The sequence below is a fragment of the Sprattus sprattus genome, assembly GCF_963457725.1.
Source record: "Sprattus sprattus genome assembly, chromosome: 2".
NCBI classification, from domain to species: domain Eukaryota; kingdom Metazoa; phylum Chordata; class Actinopteri; order Clupeiformes; family Clupeidae; genus Sprattus; species Sprattus sprattus.
This window is the reverse complement of record NC_137921.1, coordinates 68369142-68383229: the sequence shown is the minus strand read 5'-3', so window position 1 is coordinate 68383229 and position 14088 is coordinate 68369142. Positions and strand designations below refer to the sequence as shown.

The 14088-nt window shown below is 44.8% G+C and overlaps 1 protein-coding gene across 1 annotated transcript in view; it reads left to right on the top strand.

The window, feature by feature from the left end:
- Positions 1–781: 781 nt before the first annotated feature.
- The window catches only part of nudt14 (nudix (nucleoside diphosphate linked moiety X)-type motif 14), a gene marked incomplete at its 3' end in the record, with an annotated part of 36689 nt that continues 23382 nt past the window's right edge, over positions 782–14088 (top strand). Inside the window, exon 1 of the mRNA XM_080833567.1 lies at positions 782–909. Coding sequence (XP_080689693.1) covers positions 829–909 — 81 coding nt within the window. The 5' untranslated portion in view covers positions 782–828. The remainder of the gene's footprint in view (positions 910–14088) is intronic.

Sequence of the window (14088 nt, the reverse complement as noted above, 5' to 3'; positions counted from 1 at the left end):
AGCCTTCTAAGTAGCCCAATTAATCCTCATTAATCCTTTCAAGATTAGTTTCATCCTAAAGCATAATTTTTCATGCATCTCAAATCATGTCAAAAACATTTAATTAGGCCCCCTTATAATGAATGGCTTTGGTTGCCTAATTTTATTTAGGCTAGTTGGACAACTGCATGCAGCAGAGACCGCCAGGTGTGTTTTCCCTGCATGACTAATGGATGACTACGAAATAGTAATCAGAGACATTTGAGTGAATCATGCTTATTTCATTCCAGACATTAAGCCTACCCAGCCGCCGTCGATGAATTAAGACATGATCAGGTAAGATGCCGTAAATGATGATGTGGTAAAACACTTGGCGGGAAAGAGGCTGAGTAAATACCATAAACTGAACACACCCAAGAGGGCGTCTGGCTTGCGCGGCAAAACATGTTGCCCAAGGCGCCTGAGCGGGAAAGAGTGTACATTTTTACAGTTGCTCACTATAATCTACTCTTGCAATTCATTTTTGATTCAAATTTGAGCAAATAGGCCTAGCAAAATATGATGAGCCAACCATTTCCTCCAGATTTTAACTGTTTATTCCCTTCCCGTTATTCCAATATTCACTAAATTACATGTACCTCTCTTACGATCTATTTGAATTTCCAATCAGATTTGTTTTTATTCACTCCCTCAAGATACATTTTCGGAGACTTCGGTTGTAGCGTTTTTTTTATGCACTTCCCGGCTTCCGTAGATATTTGCCTCATCTCTATGTTTGCTCTCAACTGTATTCTGCGGTTGTGCTCTCCGCGGTCAGGAAAAACCGGTGTGCAGCTATCAGTGTGAGCTATGGAGCAAATAAATAATCTCGAGGTCGTCCCTTGCACTGACTCGAATTATCTGAAACCTTTCAGGGTGCACTACAGCCAGGTGAGTCGGATTGCTCGCTCTCAGGTTATCATCTGGTTCAAATGCGGAAGCACCGTACATTTCAGTTGCCAGTAGCCCAACCCCCATTCATTTTTGTCATTGCTGTCATTGTGCAGCGTTGTGTTGTATGCTTAATTTATGAACCTGTGTGGTTTGCTATAACAAGACATTGCGTGATGTTTAATGGCAAAGATGATTAGCCTGTGCATCCTAGTCTGAGATTTAGACTGAACGAGCACAACGGATAATATAGCTATAGCTACAAGGGACGAAATCTCGGAGCTAGCTAGGTAGCCTGGGTCATGAGCACATGTTTTACATTAGGTTACTCATTTACCTTCCCAGCAAGCTAACTAAAAATTGTCAGCACACGGTTGGCAATATATCAAATTATCTTTATCTTAATGTTAACGGTGGAGGGGATATGACAGTCATGTGGCTTTTAAAGCTAGGACATCAGCTAAGAAAGAAAACAGTAACGAAATGCATATGCGTCGAGGAAGCAAATACATATTTTACCCCCTATATGGATTTTGCCTTCTTCTCTTTTAGACTGATCCGTCTGAGCAACGTTAGCTTCTTAATTATTTCCAAATTATGCTTACCGTTAGCTCATCTGTAATGAAGGCAGCAACGTTTTGGCATTATATAAAAAGGTCTAAAATCTTAATGCCATGTATTAACAGACCTGAGATGTTTGTTTACACTGCAGCTATATGCAATATTAAGCACATAAACGCGGCATTGAACGTGATAGCATTTGCAGTTTTATGGTGGTTGTATGTCATATCGTTTTGACATCAGTCGTCCAGTCCTTCCCCGAAGATACTCATTTCCTTCAATTTCGAGCTAATCTAATGTATGTGGTGTGCATAGTGAGAATGTTGAGATGTTGCTACTGTCAGCCTTAACAAATAGCATAGCCTACGTGTGTTGAACATTTCATCCCATGCCATTCTCAAGGTGGGCTATTTCCTGTCATAACGTCATTTCTGTGTCTGTGTTCTTTTTTCCCCCTTCTTATTCTTCCCAGAAGACATTCCAGGGCTTTGTTTTCACCTAACAGCACCTGTAGTCATTTCCTTTCTGATTGTTCCCTTCCATCTGTGCTTTTAAGTGCTTTGAGTTGTTTGGTAATGCTTCCTATTATTTAGAACTGAGACCCAAACCCCCCCCCTCATTCCATTATCATCGTTAACGGGGCCTGAGTCACTAGTATCCGCTGCCAGGCTGTGGCATGCGTGGAATTGATCGTACAGTTAGTATTTCTGACGTGCATCACAGTGTCATCCGGGGCAGTTCTTGTGGAATTTGTGGGGCACAACATGTTGATGGATGATGCGTGGGTTGTGTTGCAAGTAAGAAAAGTCAAAACTTCCTTGTTCGCGCCCAGGGATGGTCAAGGGTTAGTATGTGGCAATAAGTTTAATGCCTAATTAAACTAGTGTACCAGAGTATGCCACATTTCTAAATTCCAGGGAGTCCTGGGCCAGCCTTATTTAGATTTTGGTTGGCTAAAATGAATTAGACTAGCCCAAATAAAGTATTTATGTAGAAAGGCAGATATTTTTGAGAAAGCAATACAAAAAAAAACAACACCACAGTAACCAAGCATAGACTGTAACAATTATCATATAAAATATCCTTATGCATCTTACTGAAGTTTGTTCATCTTCCTTCGTTGAAGGACCCCTCTGGCCATTTCAATATAACACAAGCAAGTCACACAAATGTTACCCAAACAGCTTTACAACCTGTTGTTAAAGATTCAGTTAAAACGATATGTCGCCAACTTGATGCCATTTGATGATCTGTTGATTGATGGTGTATTGTCATTTCAAGATATTTTGTTAAGGCTGCGTTCTCATATTTTGGCAATTTCTTTTTTTTTTTTTTTAAAGATTTATTTTGGGCTTTTTATTGCCTGTTTTAGGACAGGACAGTGATATGTTATGACAGGAAGCAAGGCGGAGAAGAGGTTGGGAGGGGACAGGGAAACGACAGCAGGCCAGACTTGAACCTGTGTCCAATGCAATGATGGCCGTAATGGGCGGCTTATCGTCCTGCGCCACTGTGCCTCCCATATTTTGACTTTTTATCATGATGAGAAATGAGATGAGCGTTTTTGCTGTGTGTGGTTGGTACCAGTGGTGTAGTCCTGGGTATACGCAGGTGTACGGAGTATACCCACTTATTTTTCAGTCAGCATTGAGTATACCCACTTCTCAAAACAGGGCGTTTATCCTGTGCTGTATGGACTGCTTAAAAAAATTAAGAGTATACCCACTTCTCCAGGGACCACTACACCACTGGTTGGTAGATAGTTGAAGTGATGTAAACCAGATAGGCTCCTACTAAAAATGTCCATTAGATATTGCATTAAACAAAATAGAGCTGTGTTTCTGTAGAGTTTAGGAGTGCTCCAAGTCATATACATTGAGGAATAATAGATCAGATGAGATGCTGAAGTTAGTTAGGCTAGTCTTTCAGCAGACATTAGGCCTATGTGTTAGAATAAACCTCATAGTCACAAACTTAAATGCTGCTGACCAGCATTAGCTTTTTGCCCCATTGTCTAGGCTTGTAACATTAAATCTAGCCTTTAATATATTTAGCTTTATAGCATTACCTAGATGTTTCTTGCCTGGTGTTCATGCATTGTGTTGACTAATGTTCAAGTATTTTAACCTGTTCAAGGGCATCCTGCAGTTTTTTTTTCTTTTTCTCCTCTGATCCCTTCTTTCCACCTTGCCTTTTGTAAACCTTTGCCTTAGCATAGTCACCATGACTGTGGAGAGTGTGGTGATGTGTTTGATTGATAACCAATGGATAAAGGTGTGATCACATTTGAATTAAATCCAAATTCATGATATATATATATATATATATATATATATATATATATATATATATATATATATATATATAAAAAAAATGTTTGTCCATTATGTGTGCGTAACCATGTTCACCTCAGATTTTCTGGGGCACTATTTCTCTGGGAATGCTATTGTGGCAGAGGACTCAGGCATCAAACAAAACCAGTTTCGTACCTTTCTGAGTAACGCGTACACTTCCTAGTGGACATACCATCATGATCAGCAACTTGTTCGTTTTTCTTAAACCCTCTCAAAAATCTTACAGAACTACAGTTCATAATTCAGCCAATGCAGTAGGCAGTAGATTTTGGATACCACATGGCTATAGTAGGAATTTAAGCACAAAATGTGAGAGTAATAAGCATGGAGACTTTATTTCATGGAGCCAAACACATTCGACATTGTTGAGTTGAGTGTATATTACTTTACAATATATAAGGTATTATTTATAGGCCTACTACTAAAAAGTGGTGCAAAAAATAGCTCTGCATGATGGGTATTGACATCAGCAATAGTTAGGTCTAAGCTTGATCGACACCAACATGAAATACTGTCTACTAACTGAGCAACCAGCAATGCTAGCAATCGTTGGATCACACAGCAGTGTTTCCCCTACCATTATATTAGGGAAGCGCCCAAAGGCACCCCCGACCCCCTTTTAAGGTCAAGTTCATTTTGTTCAATCAACCCTCTAATTCCCAAAGAAGCCGGCGACGACCTGTTTTGAATTCTACTTTAGTGGCCGTGGCTGGCCGCAATTTTTAAAGCCACAGCTTTTATACTACAACATTCATTCATGAAATAATACGCAGCTAGTGGATGCATGAACAACTTACTTTTATTTGGGGTTGTTGTCGTTTACTTTTTGAAGTATTTGTTAACTAAACTTCGCTACTGACAGATCGCCTGAGGATAACAGTGTCTCTTGCAGTTATGGCTAGCAATCAAAGACGCTGCATATGTTCTCACTGGATGAGAAATATGTTAGCATATCCGGGGGGAGGCCCAGGGTCGAGATGAGGTATTAGACGTGAAGTGTGTGTGTGTGTGTGTGTGTGTGTGTGTGTGTGAGTGTGTGAGACCGTATTTTTGTATATCAGTATCCTCCTGTTTGTTCTGACTAGCTAACTCCTCAGTAATGTCTTTGAATGGCGGTCACTGAGAAGTGTTGGTTTATAACTAACACGATGGCGTTCTCTGAATTGATAAGACATAGCTTAATCAATGAAATTTGAATGGATTGTAAACCCATGACATTTTTATTTGCAGAGATAAGTAACATTTTAATTCTTTTGTGGGACTTTCAATAATGCTAATTTTCAAGTTAGCGCACATGTGGAAATGACGGTCACTTTGTGACTTTTGCAACCTACGAAGCAAGCACCCGCATATGTGGGTTAGCACTATTTTGTGCACATATAACGAACAGGTGGGTAATCGGCTCAGTTTTCTGTTTGTGAAACCTCTTTTTAAATGTGTAGCGTCATCTCACTTTTCATGACTAGTTTGCCAGCTAACTTGCTAGCTATCTTCCTTGAGATAACATTAGTCTGAGGAGTTCGAGCCAGACTGAGAAGTTGGCTGATAGCTGGCTATGGAGTGTATCAGCCTCATCACTTACTAATCTGATAAAAACTGTGAAAATGAATCACTTTGTTTCATTCTCACTTCGAAATTATTTTTCGTTCGTCTCTACTAGTTATTCAAATCCTCTCAGTCTCCATTCTTTTTTGAGCTGTAAGCTCATGGTAACAACAGAAGCTAAAAACACAATCAAGAGCAAGATAACCATTTAAAACATATTAAAAACCTCATATTGGAAAGGCATTCAGCAGATTCAAAACAGCTAGTAATATGTTATGATGTTAAGCTTTTACACCTTTTAAGCTGTAGAAAGCCTGTAGAAAGCCAATCACAATGAAATCAGTGCTCATTTAAGACCATGGTATAGGACATCACTACTACATAAAATGTATAGTAAATGTGCTATAGCTAGTCCATATGTAGTTCACACTGGGATATTGAGCTGATGATGTGACATTCCCCCCCCCCCCAAAAAAAGCGGTAAACCTAGGGGAAACGCTGCGCTGGTGCCACCACAAGGGTTTCAAACAGACGACACACACCGATGCGTTGTGGCTCAATAACGTTGTCTGGGTCAGTGTTGAGGGCTGGCACTCAGAGGAGGTCAGGGGTCAGGGGGGGGTAACAGATGATGTGTTATTTACAGGCGAGCATCTTTCACAGGACAGAAGAAGTCTGTAAATGGAGCAGGGCATGGCGCTAGAAAACACAACGCCCTTAACATTTCTCAATAGGCTTTTACCTATTTATTCCTTTTATTTAAGAAGAACAAGCAACACTCAGCAGTGTGTACTAGGGAGCTTGTCATTTCGAAACTTCCAACACTCATTTTAATGTAGCCTAACCAATGCGCTATGTAGTGGACAAGCCATTAGTTATCCCAGAATCTGGACCCAAATACAGTGGGGAAAATAAGTATTTGAACCCCTGCGATTTCGCAAGTTTGGCCACTTGAATTCAAATACCTATTTTCTGCATCAAATGCAAATAAAGTCATAAATGTTATAAAATGCAGTTTACTGGATTTTTTTTGTTGATATTCTGTTTCTCACTGTTAAAATACACCTACCATTACAATTTCTTTGCGAGTGGCCAAACTTGCGAAATCGGCAGGGGTTCAAATACTTATTTTCCCCACTGTATATTTACTAATCCCGTAAAGATTATTGAACAACTTCTGTTTCATAATGTGTATTCATGCACCAGCCAGGCTCTGACATGGGCTAAGGCAGGAGTGGTCCCCCTCCCCATTGGCTCAGGCAAGAGTGGTCCCCCTCCCCATTGGCTCAGGCAAGAGTGGTCCCCCTCCCCATTGTCTAAGGCAAGAGTGGTCCCCCTCCCCATTGGCTAAGGCAGGAGTGGTCCCCCTCCCCATTGGCTAAGGCAGGAGTGGTCCCCCTCCCCATTGGCTAAGGCAGGAGTGGTCCCCCTCTCCATTGGTTAAGGCAAGAGTGGTCCCCCTCCCCTTTGGCTAAGGCAAGAGTGGTCCCCCAACCAATGGGCTGGGTGTGTTGTCCTGTGGTTGATGGAGAGAGGGGCTGGGTGTGTTGTCCTGTGGTTGATGGAGAGAGGGGCTGGGTGTGTTGTCCTGTGGTTGATGGAGAGAGGGGCTGGGTGTGTTGTCCTGTGGTTGATGGAGAGAGGGGCTGGTCCTCGGCTTCTCTGAAGGAGTGTGATTTAGCATCCGCATCATTGAGTCACTCAGCCACCCACTCGTCCCTGCTGAAGTCTCCAGGAGAGAGAGGTTTTGGATGCCCACTCTCTGCTTCGCCACCTGCATCCTCCCTCTACACACACATCACACACGCACAGATCTCACACATGCACACACTCGCACACACACACACACACACACATAGTACTGTGACCCCTGTGATACCTTACCTGGCTACAGCCTCTCTCTGTCCTTCACTGACTTGTCTGTTTTATCCTGACTTCTTGTCCGCTGGCATCTGCTATGTTGGCACACATGGCAATCAGAGAGAGAGAGAGAGAGAGAGAGAGAGAGAGAGATGGGCAGAAGGGTTTTTACATTCCGTCGCAGTGGGAGCCCGCTGCCAAGCAGATGCTTTTGTTCAAAGTGGTGTGTGTTTGGGGCGCTTGTGATGCTGGAAGGTTTATAAACAGGAACCTAATTTGCGCTTGGCAGTGCTATCCCTCTTGGATGGACCAGTTGGTTGCAGGAATCAGGGCCTTTAAGGTAGAGTCAGCAATTCTGGCAAAATGTTGTTGATATTTCAGCTCAACAGCCAATCAAATTACACACCTCCCTTCCATGCCCCGGAAGAAACGTGTTGATTGGCTGGAATTGTTTATAGCTCGTTCATGTTGCCCCCCCCCCCCCCCCCCCCATAATTCCCCATGAACTGCCCCGGATGACGCGGTGATACACGTCAGGAGACCACTAACTGTCAGATCAATTCCACGCATGCCACAGGACTGTGAACAGTGTTTTTTTTTGTGTGTGCAAACACAGACTGGACAGCCAGAAGTACATGAGGAGCAATTCACTGAATTGGACAAAATGTGTAGGCTATTCGATTAGAATTGTGGACTGCACCTTTAACATTCTCAGGCTCTTAAACATTTCTTAGGTAGCTTCCTGCGGAATCTCACAGAAACTATGGCGCTCGCTCTGTTTCTTGTTAAAATCTCCCCTCCTCCCATTTGGTTCTCATTTTTGATGGTAGCTGCCGTCTGAAAGATGCCCCAGATTCTATTTGAGTGTTTCCAAACGTTTGAGCCCATTTTAAGGGAGGGATTCACATCTTCAGTAAACTTGTAATTTTATTTAAATGTGTTTGTGTAATTTAAGGCTTCTGCCTCCCGCTGTGTTTTATTTCTGCACTGTTGATGAGACACACAGATTATTTATAAATACACACATAAGACAGATATTTCATACACACACACACACACAAACAGAACAACTGACACACTTCTTCACACACGACACACACACACACACACACACACACACACACACACTCTTTCTTACTCTCACACTCACTTAATCTTCAGCACTAGCTACTTTTTTCGGCTGTTGCCTCTCAGGTAATCATCAGATATCACCCCATATCAGACCCACCACCCACCACCCCCCCCCCCCCATCCCTGCGGATTACGGCCTATTTAATTAGCCGCTTCTCCCGATAATGAGATTCCGCCCCGCTCCTGCCTCCTAGAGTGGCACACAGACACACACACACACACACACACACACACACAGACACACAGACACACAGACACACACACACACACACACACACACACACACACACAGCTCCCGAGCACTGCTCCAAGCTGCCGGAGTCCCGTGAGCCAGCAGCTGAAGCAACAGGACCTAAGAGGGGCGCTCCAGCTGCCTGGCTGCTGCCGCCTTAGCGGTGGAGCTGGGGTGTATTGGTGGAGGTGGAGGTGGGGGAGGTGTGTATTGGAGGAGGTGGAGCTGGGGTGTATTGGTGGAGGTGGAGGTGGGGGAGGTGTGTTTTGGAGGAGGTGGAGCTGGGGTGTATTGGTGGAGGTGGAGGTGGGGGAGGTGTGTATTGGAGGAGGTGGAGTTGGGGTGTATTGGTGGAGGTGGAGGTGGGGGAGGTGTGTATTGGAGGAGGTGGAGCTGGGGTGTATTGGTGGAGGTGGAGGTGGGGGAGGTGTGTATTGGAGGAGGTGGAGTTGGGGTGTATTGGTGGAGGTGGGGGAGGTGTGGCTATCGAAGGAGGGATGTGTTCGGCAAGGCTCAGGGTGGCGGGGGAGGAGATGGGAGAGGAGGGATGGGTGTGAGGAGGAGTTTTTTTTGTTTTTTTGGGGGGGGATAAAGGCAGGGGTTGGAAGGGGTTGGTGTTGGGGCGGACGGACGGACAACCAGTGGGCACCAGGGCGGTGAAGCACAGATGAGTATGACAATGGCAGAGGGGGAGACCAGAGGTGAGGAGGCTATGGGAAACGTGTGACCACCGTCGCGCCCCAAAGCATCAGGTCGCTGGGCGCAATGAATAGCCACAGGAAATGGGATTTGGGCAAGACAGATGTGGGGAGAGAGATACAAAGAGAGACACAGAGAGAGAGAAAGGTGATGAATGCATTAGATCCTTAATGAGGAACAATAAAAATGTATTGACCAGTGTGAGTCACCCCATAGATAGCTATCTCCAATCTCCTGAGTGAGAGATGAGTCAAAGAGACTGTGTACTGAGAGGCTTCTGATAAGCTGTCTCCTAATGGCTTGACATGCACTGCAGCATCAGCCCAGTGGCTGAATACCCAACCTCTTTCACAGTATCATAAGCCCCCCTTTCACTCATAAAAGCAATCTGTGGTCTAATCGATAAGAGAAGAACTTCCATGAAATGACTTAATCTAAATGTAGGTTAAATGCAAAAAGGGCACATCTCAACTCCACTGGCTTATCTTCTGTCCACTTAGCATCTGTGAAGTGAGCAGCACTCACTGCATTATAGATGAGTTTTGCCCCGGATGAGCTTCATGGTTATTGGCCAGGGCTGCTGCCTGATGGACAGGTAGTGAGTGGGGTCAGTGCTGCCCTTTGACCTTCCCTGGTGATGGGCAGTCTGCCTCCTGACAACTGACATTCGAGACCTTCTAATTTTGTTATGTGAGTGCGGGGGAGTGACATGTAAGTTGAAGGGACACGTAGGGAGACATGTTCTTTTTCGTGGGTGGCATTTACATTTACATTTATTCATTTAGCAGGCGTTTTTATCCAAAGCGACTTACAAGGATGTATACGCATTTTTTACTTTTACACTGATGGATGGCACACTGCACATCAGGGGTTCAGAGTCTTGCTCAAGGACGCTTCAACAGGGAATGGAACTAGCAACCTTCTGATTACTAAACGACTTCTCTACCTCCTGTACCACTGCCGCCCCAGCATGCTGGTTAGATCCAGAGCAAGGTGCTAACAAGACCATGATCATGGAGTAAATTCCCAGGGAGCACACCTAGGTTTCTGTTGAAAATGTATATATCTACTATAAGGACAGAAGCACCTGTTTAAGAAATGAATAAATGTAATGTAAATGGAGAACTGCGATGATTAGGGCTGACGAAGATCCATGGGGTTGAGCTTATGTTTTCAGAGTAAACAAACCAAGATGGAGGGAGCATTTTTTTTTCAACTTGAAATACATAGAGAACTTTCTCACAGACCCGAGCGTAGTGTGTGCGTACACTGGTACACCTTACTGTTATCCTCAGCACCGTACGCTGGCAAAGATGCAGAGGTTGAGATAAAGCTCTTTTGGAAAATGGCCTCGCCCCATTTGCTTGTGACCCTTTCCTTTTTTCCTCTGTCCTTCTAAAGCAAGTTGGGACTTTGGTCTCTGTTGGTGGCGACTGGGGACCCAGAAAATCCCTTCCCACTGTAGAGCGGTGCCATGGCTTTATCGTCGCCTGCCTGGAGGGGGAAAGGCACCGTTTAGCTCGGCGGCCATATTGAGGGCCATTGTATTTTCGTTCCTGTGTAATCACTTCCCTGCGAGATTGTTGATTGTTCAAGGAAAACAATGTGGAGTGAGGGAGGCTGCCCTGAAAAGCAAGCTTAAATCACTCTTCCAGTCATAAATTACAAAAAGGTACAGTCACGTTCTTCCAGAGCATGCTGAAGAGCATGTAAGGCATTTCTGATTCGCAGTTCTTCTGTTTCAGGGTTAGGGCATTGCACAAAGGGGAAAAAAAAAAAAAGAAACAAAGAGTCTCAAAGTTTGCTTCCCAAAAATAGAACAGCTTTGTTATTGGCAGTGGTTGCTGCCACCCCCCACCCCCCATCACTTCGATACGTGACACCACCCTGGAGACGCGGAAAATTGACAAGTTTGAGCGGGGCCATCCATCAGCCAGCTGTGTAAGGGGCTCGGGCTCCCGGGCTGGGGACCCGGCCGTGGGGACGTGTAATTGACGGCGACTCTCCCAGCAGCAGCTCTATGGGGCCGTGCTGCCCGCCTGGAGATCACATTAGCGCCCCACTTGAAGGCGGTAGTAGAGGGAGGATGGAGGTGAGGTGGGGGTAACTTTGGGAAGGTAGGCCACCCCACACCTGTGAAGTAGGGGGGGGTAGCAGGAGTGTGTGTGTGTGTATGTGGTGGGATAGGATGGAATGGGATGGGGGTGGGGGCTTGCCCTAGTAGGGGGTGGGAATTTGCAAAGACAGCAGATGGAGACAAAGAGGTTGATCTCCTTCTGTTCTCTCCTCTTTCATTTTCCCTGTCCCCTCTCTCACTCCCTGTCCTGCACATGGGGGGGGGGGGGTAGGATATCAGTGAAATAAAAGGATCTTCTAGCATTGGCTTTTCAAGCGAAATGAGCTAGCATCTCTTCCTGGGCTTTCTCGTTAAGTCTGTCAGTGTGGCACTCTCAAACACACACTCATCACGGCTTGGGCTGTAATGGTTAAAAGGGCTCTCCTTAATTAGCCTGGTTCTGTCCGCTCCCCACCCAGACCTTTACAAAGCCTTTGATAGTCTGTTGATTCTCTGAAAAGTAAAACACTAGTGCACTTCTTTTTTGTTGTATGGGTGCATTCGGATGCTAAGGGCAAAGGGTTTTATTGTTTGGGCCCTTTGTGTCTGTGTAACTTATGTCATTTTGTGACTGTTCTCTTTCTCATCAGCCTGTTCTGTGATTAATTTCGTACTGACTAGCAGCACACCAGTCTGAAGTCTCAGTACATCTGTGTGCCTGGGTTGTCCGTTGGGTTGTTTTCTTTCGCGCAGCAAGATGTTTATGTATTCTCATTTGCATGTTCTTGACAACCTGCAGCTTTCCCCTGTGACATGTGTGGACACACATACACGGGTATATTCATGCATACTGTCTCTCTCTCTGTCACAGACACACACACACTCAATCACACACACACACACACACACACCCGCTCTCTCAGTCCCCATGAATACAGATGAATAGCCTGGTGGGAAATGCGCTGCGGCAAGAGATCTAAATCCCTGGAAGTCCAGGAGCACATGGTGGGAATTAAGTGCCCTGCGATTGTCACCGGCCAGGCACAACGCCACGGCAAATTGAATTCTCGGCAGCTGCCAAGTTCACCGTATTATAAACTATGGGGCTGCTGGTAATTAGACTTTAAGCACCCCCGAAAGAAACACAGGCCTCCCCTGTGCACCTTCCCCAATGTCCACCCCCGACCTCATTCACTTGCTTGGGCCTTTATTTCACGCGGAGGGGGCCAAGGGACCACATTAGTTTGAAGGCCTTGCGGTGCATTGTCCGCACCCCACCCAACCCCACCTCTTGTATGCCCTGTAATCTGTATTGTAATCCCTGTATCAGAGTCCCTTGAGGGCTCTTTTACACTGACCCACTGAGTAGCTTGGATAATGGGCAGGGGAACCCTCCACCATCTGGGAGCAACCAGGCGCTTGAAAAAAAAAAAAAAAAGAAAGAAACACCACCACAGACAACTATTTTGTATTGTGTTTCTTTTACCTAATAAGCGCATTGAGTCTATGTAAATATGAAATGTGCTATACAAATAAAGTTTGACTTGACTTGACTTGACTTGACACAGATCTCTGCACCCTTAGCTCTGTCTCTGTCCCAAGAGCTGCTCTGTGCCAAAGGATATGCCACCTTTCCCTTTGGTGTGTCGGCACACGTTCATCGGCGAGTTCGGTGAAATGAGTGATGGCAGTAGAGGATTCCCTGTCTGAGATGAAGGCAGATAGAGGAGTCGTTTTACTGAAACCGAGTTGGCTTCACAGGTTGGAAGTGGCTCAGTGGTTTTTTTTGTGTTTTTTTGTCACGCCGTAGTCTTGTCTGTCAGCATCCATCTTTTTTTTTAAAGAGCTTAGTCATTGATGGCGCTCTTTTACTGGGCGTCCACTGGAACTATTTCACTTAGGGTTTGGGAAATCAGTCATTCCCCGACACACAGAGTCTCTCGAGATGAGGCTTTGATCCACACTCATGTGTCCTCGAGAGTTGCCCAAGCAGAGCAAAGTACACAAGTGCAGCTCTTCCTCTCCAGTTACTTCGGCAAACTCCCGAGAAGCCCTGAAATGGGAGGAGGGCACGATGAGAACACTCCCAAGACGCCTGTACTTGTCCAGGCTGGTCACTGACAGCTCGTTCTGACCGAGGATTGAAGAGAAGGCTTCCTTGAAAATCCTCAACTTCCTTTTGAATTTATCTCAACTTTATTCTTTTCGAAAAAGATCAAAGGGTGAAACGTTTAGAAACCTCCAAGCAGTAATGAAGAATAGGCATAGTGGCGCTGTTGGCATGATCAATGTAAATAGTAATGATTTAACGATGAAAAATAGTTTTTTGGATCTCCAACAGCACCATATTTAACTTCACGATCGTAACGAATCCAAACCAATTTTAGGTGTAAAGGACAGAGCTGCATACTGAACCTAGTCATTTGATTGGTTCAGCCTGAAGCCCAAAACTCCAATCCTCTGTGATTTTCCTCTTTTCATCCCCTTACTTTCTTCACATTGTAGTTTTCCTGAAACATCAATGTTTATGTTTTTGACGAAGTGAATGAAATTACTGATAAAAGCCATGCACAGGTCTGGAAATTGGAGTCTTGGAGAGGGGTCGATGCAGAATTACCTGAGAGAATGTGTTTAACGTAGGAAATCTTTATTTCCCCCTCCTGCTCTCTTAGGGGTCATCACGTTTGAATCTTTTCACTTCCCATATCTCCTCGGTGCAAGCGTGTGCAACCTCGATATGA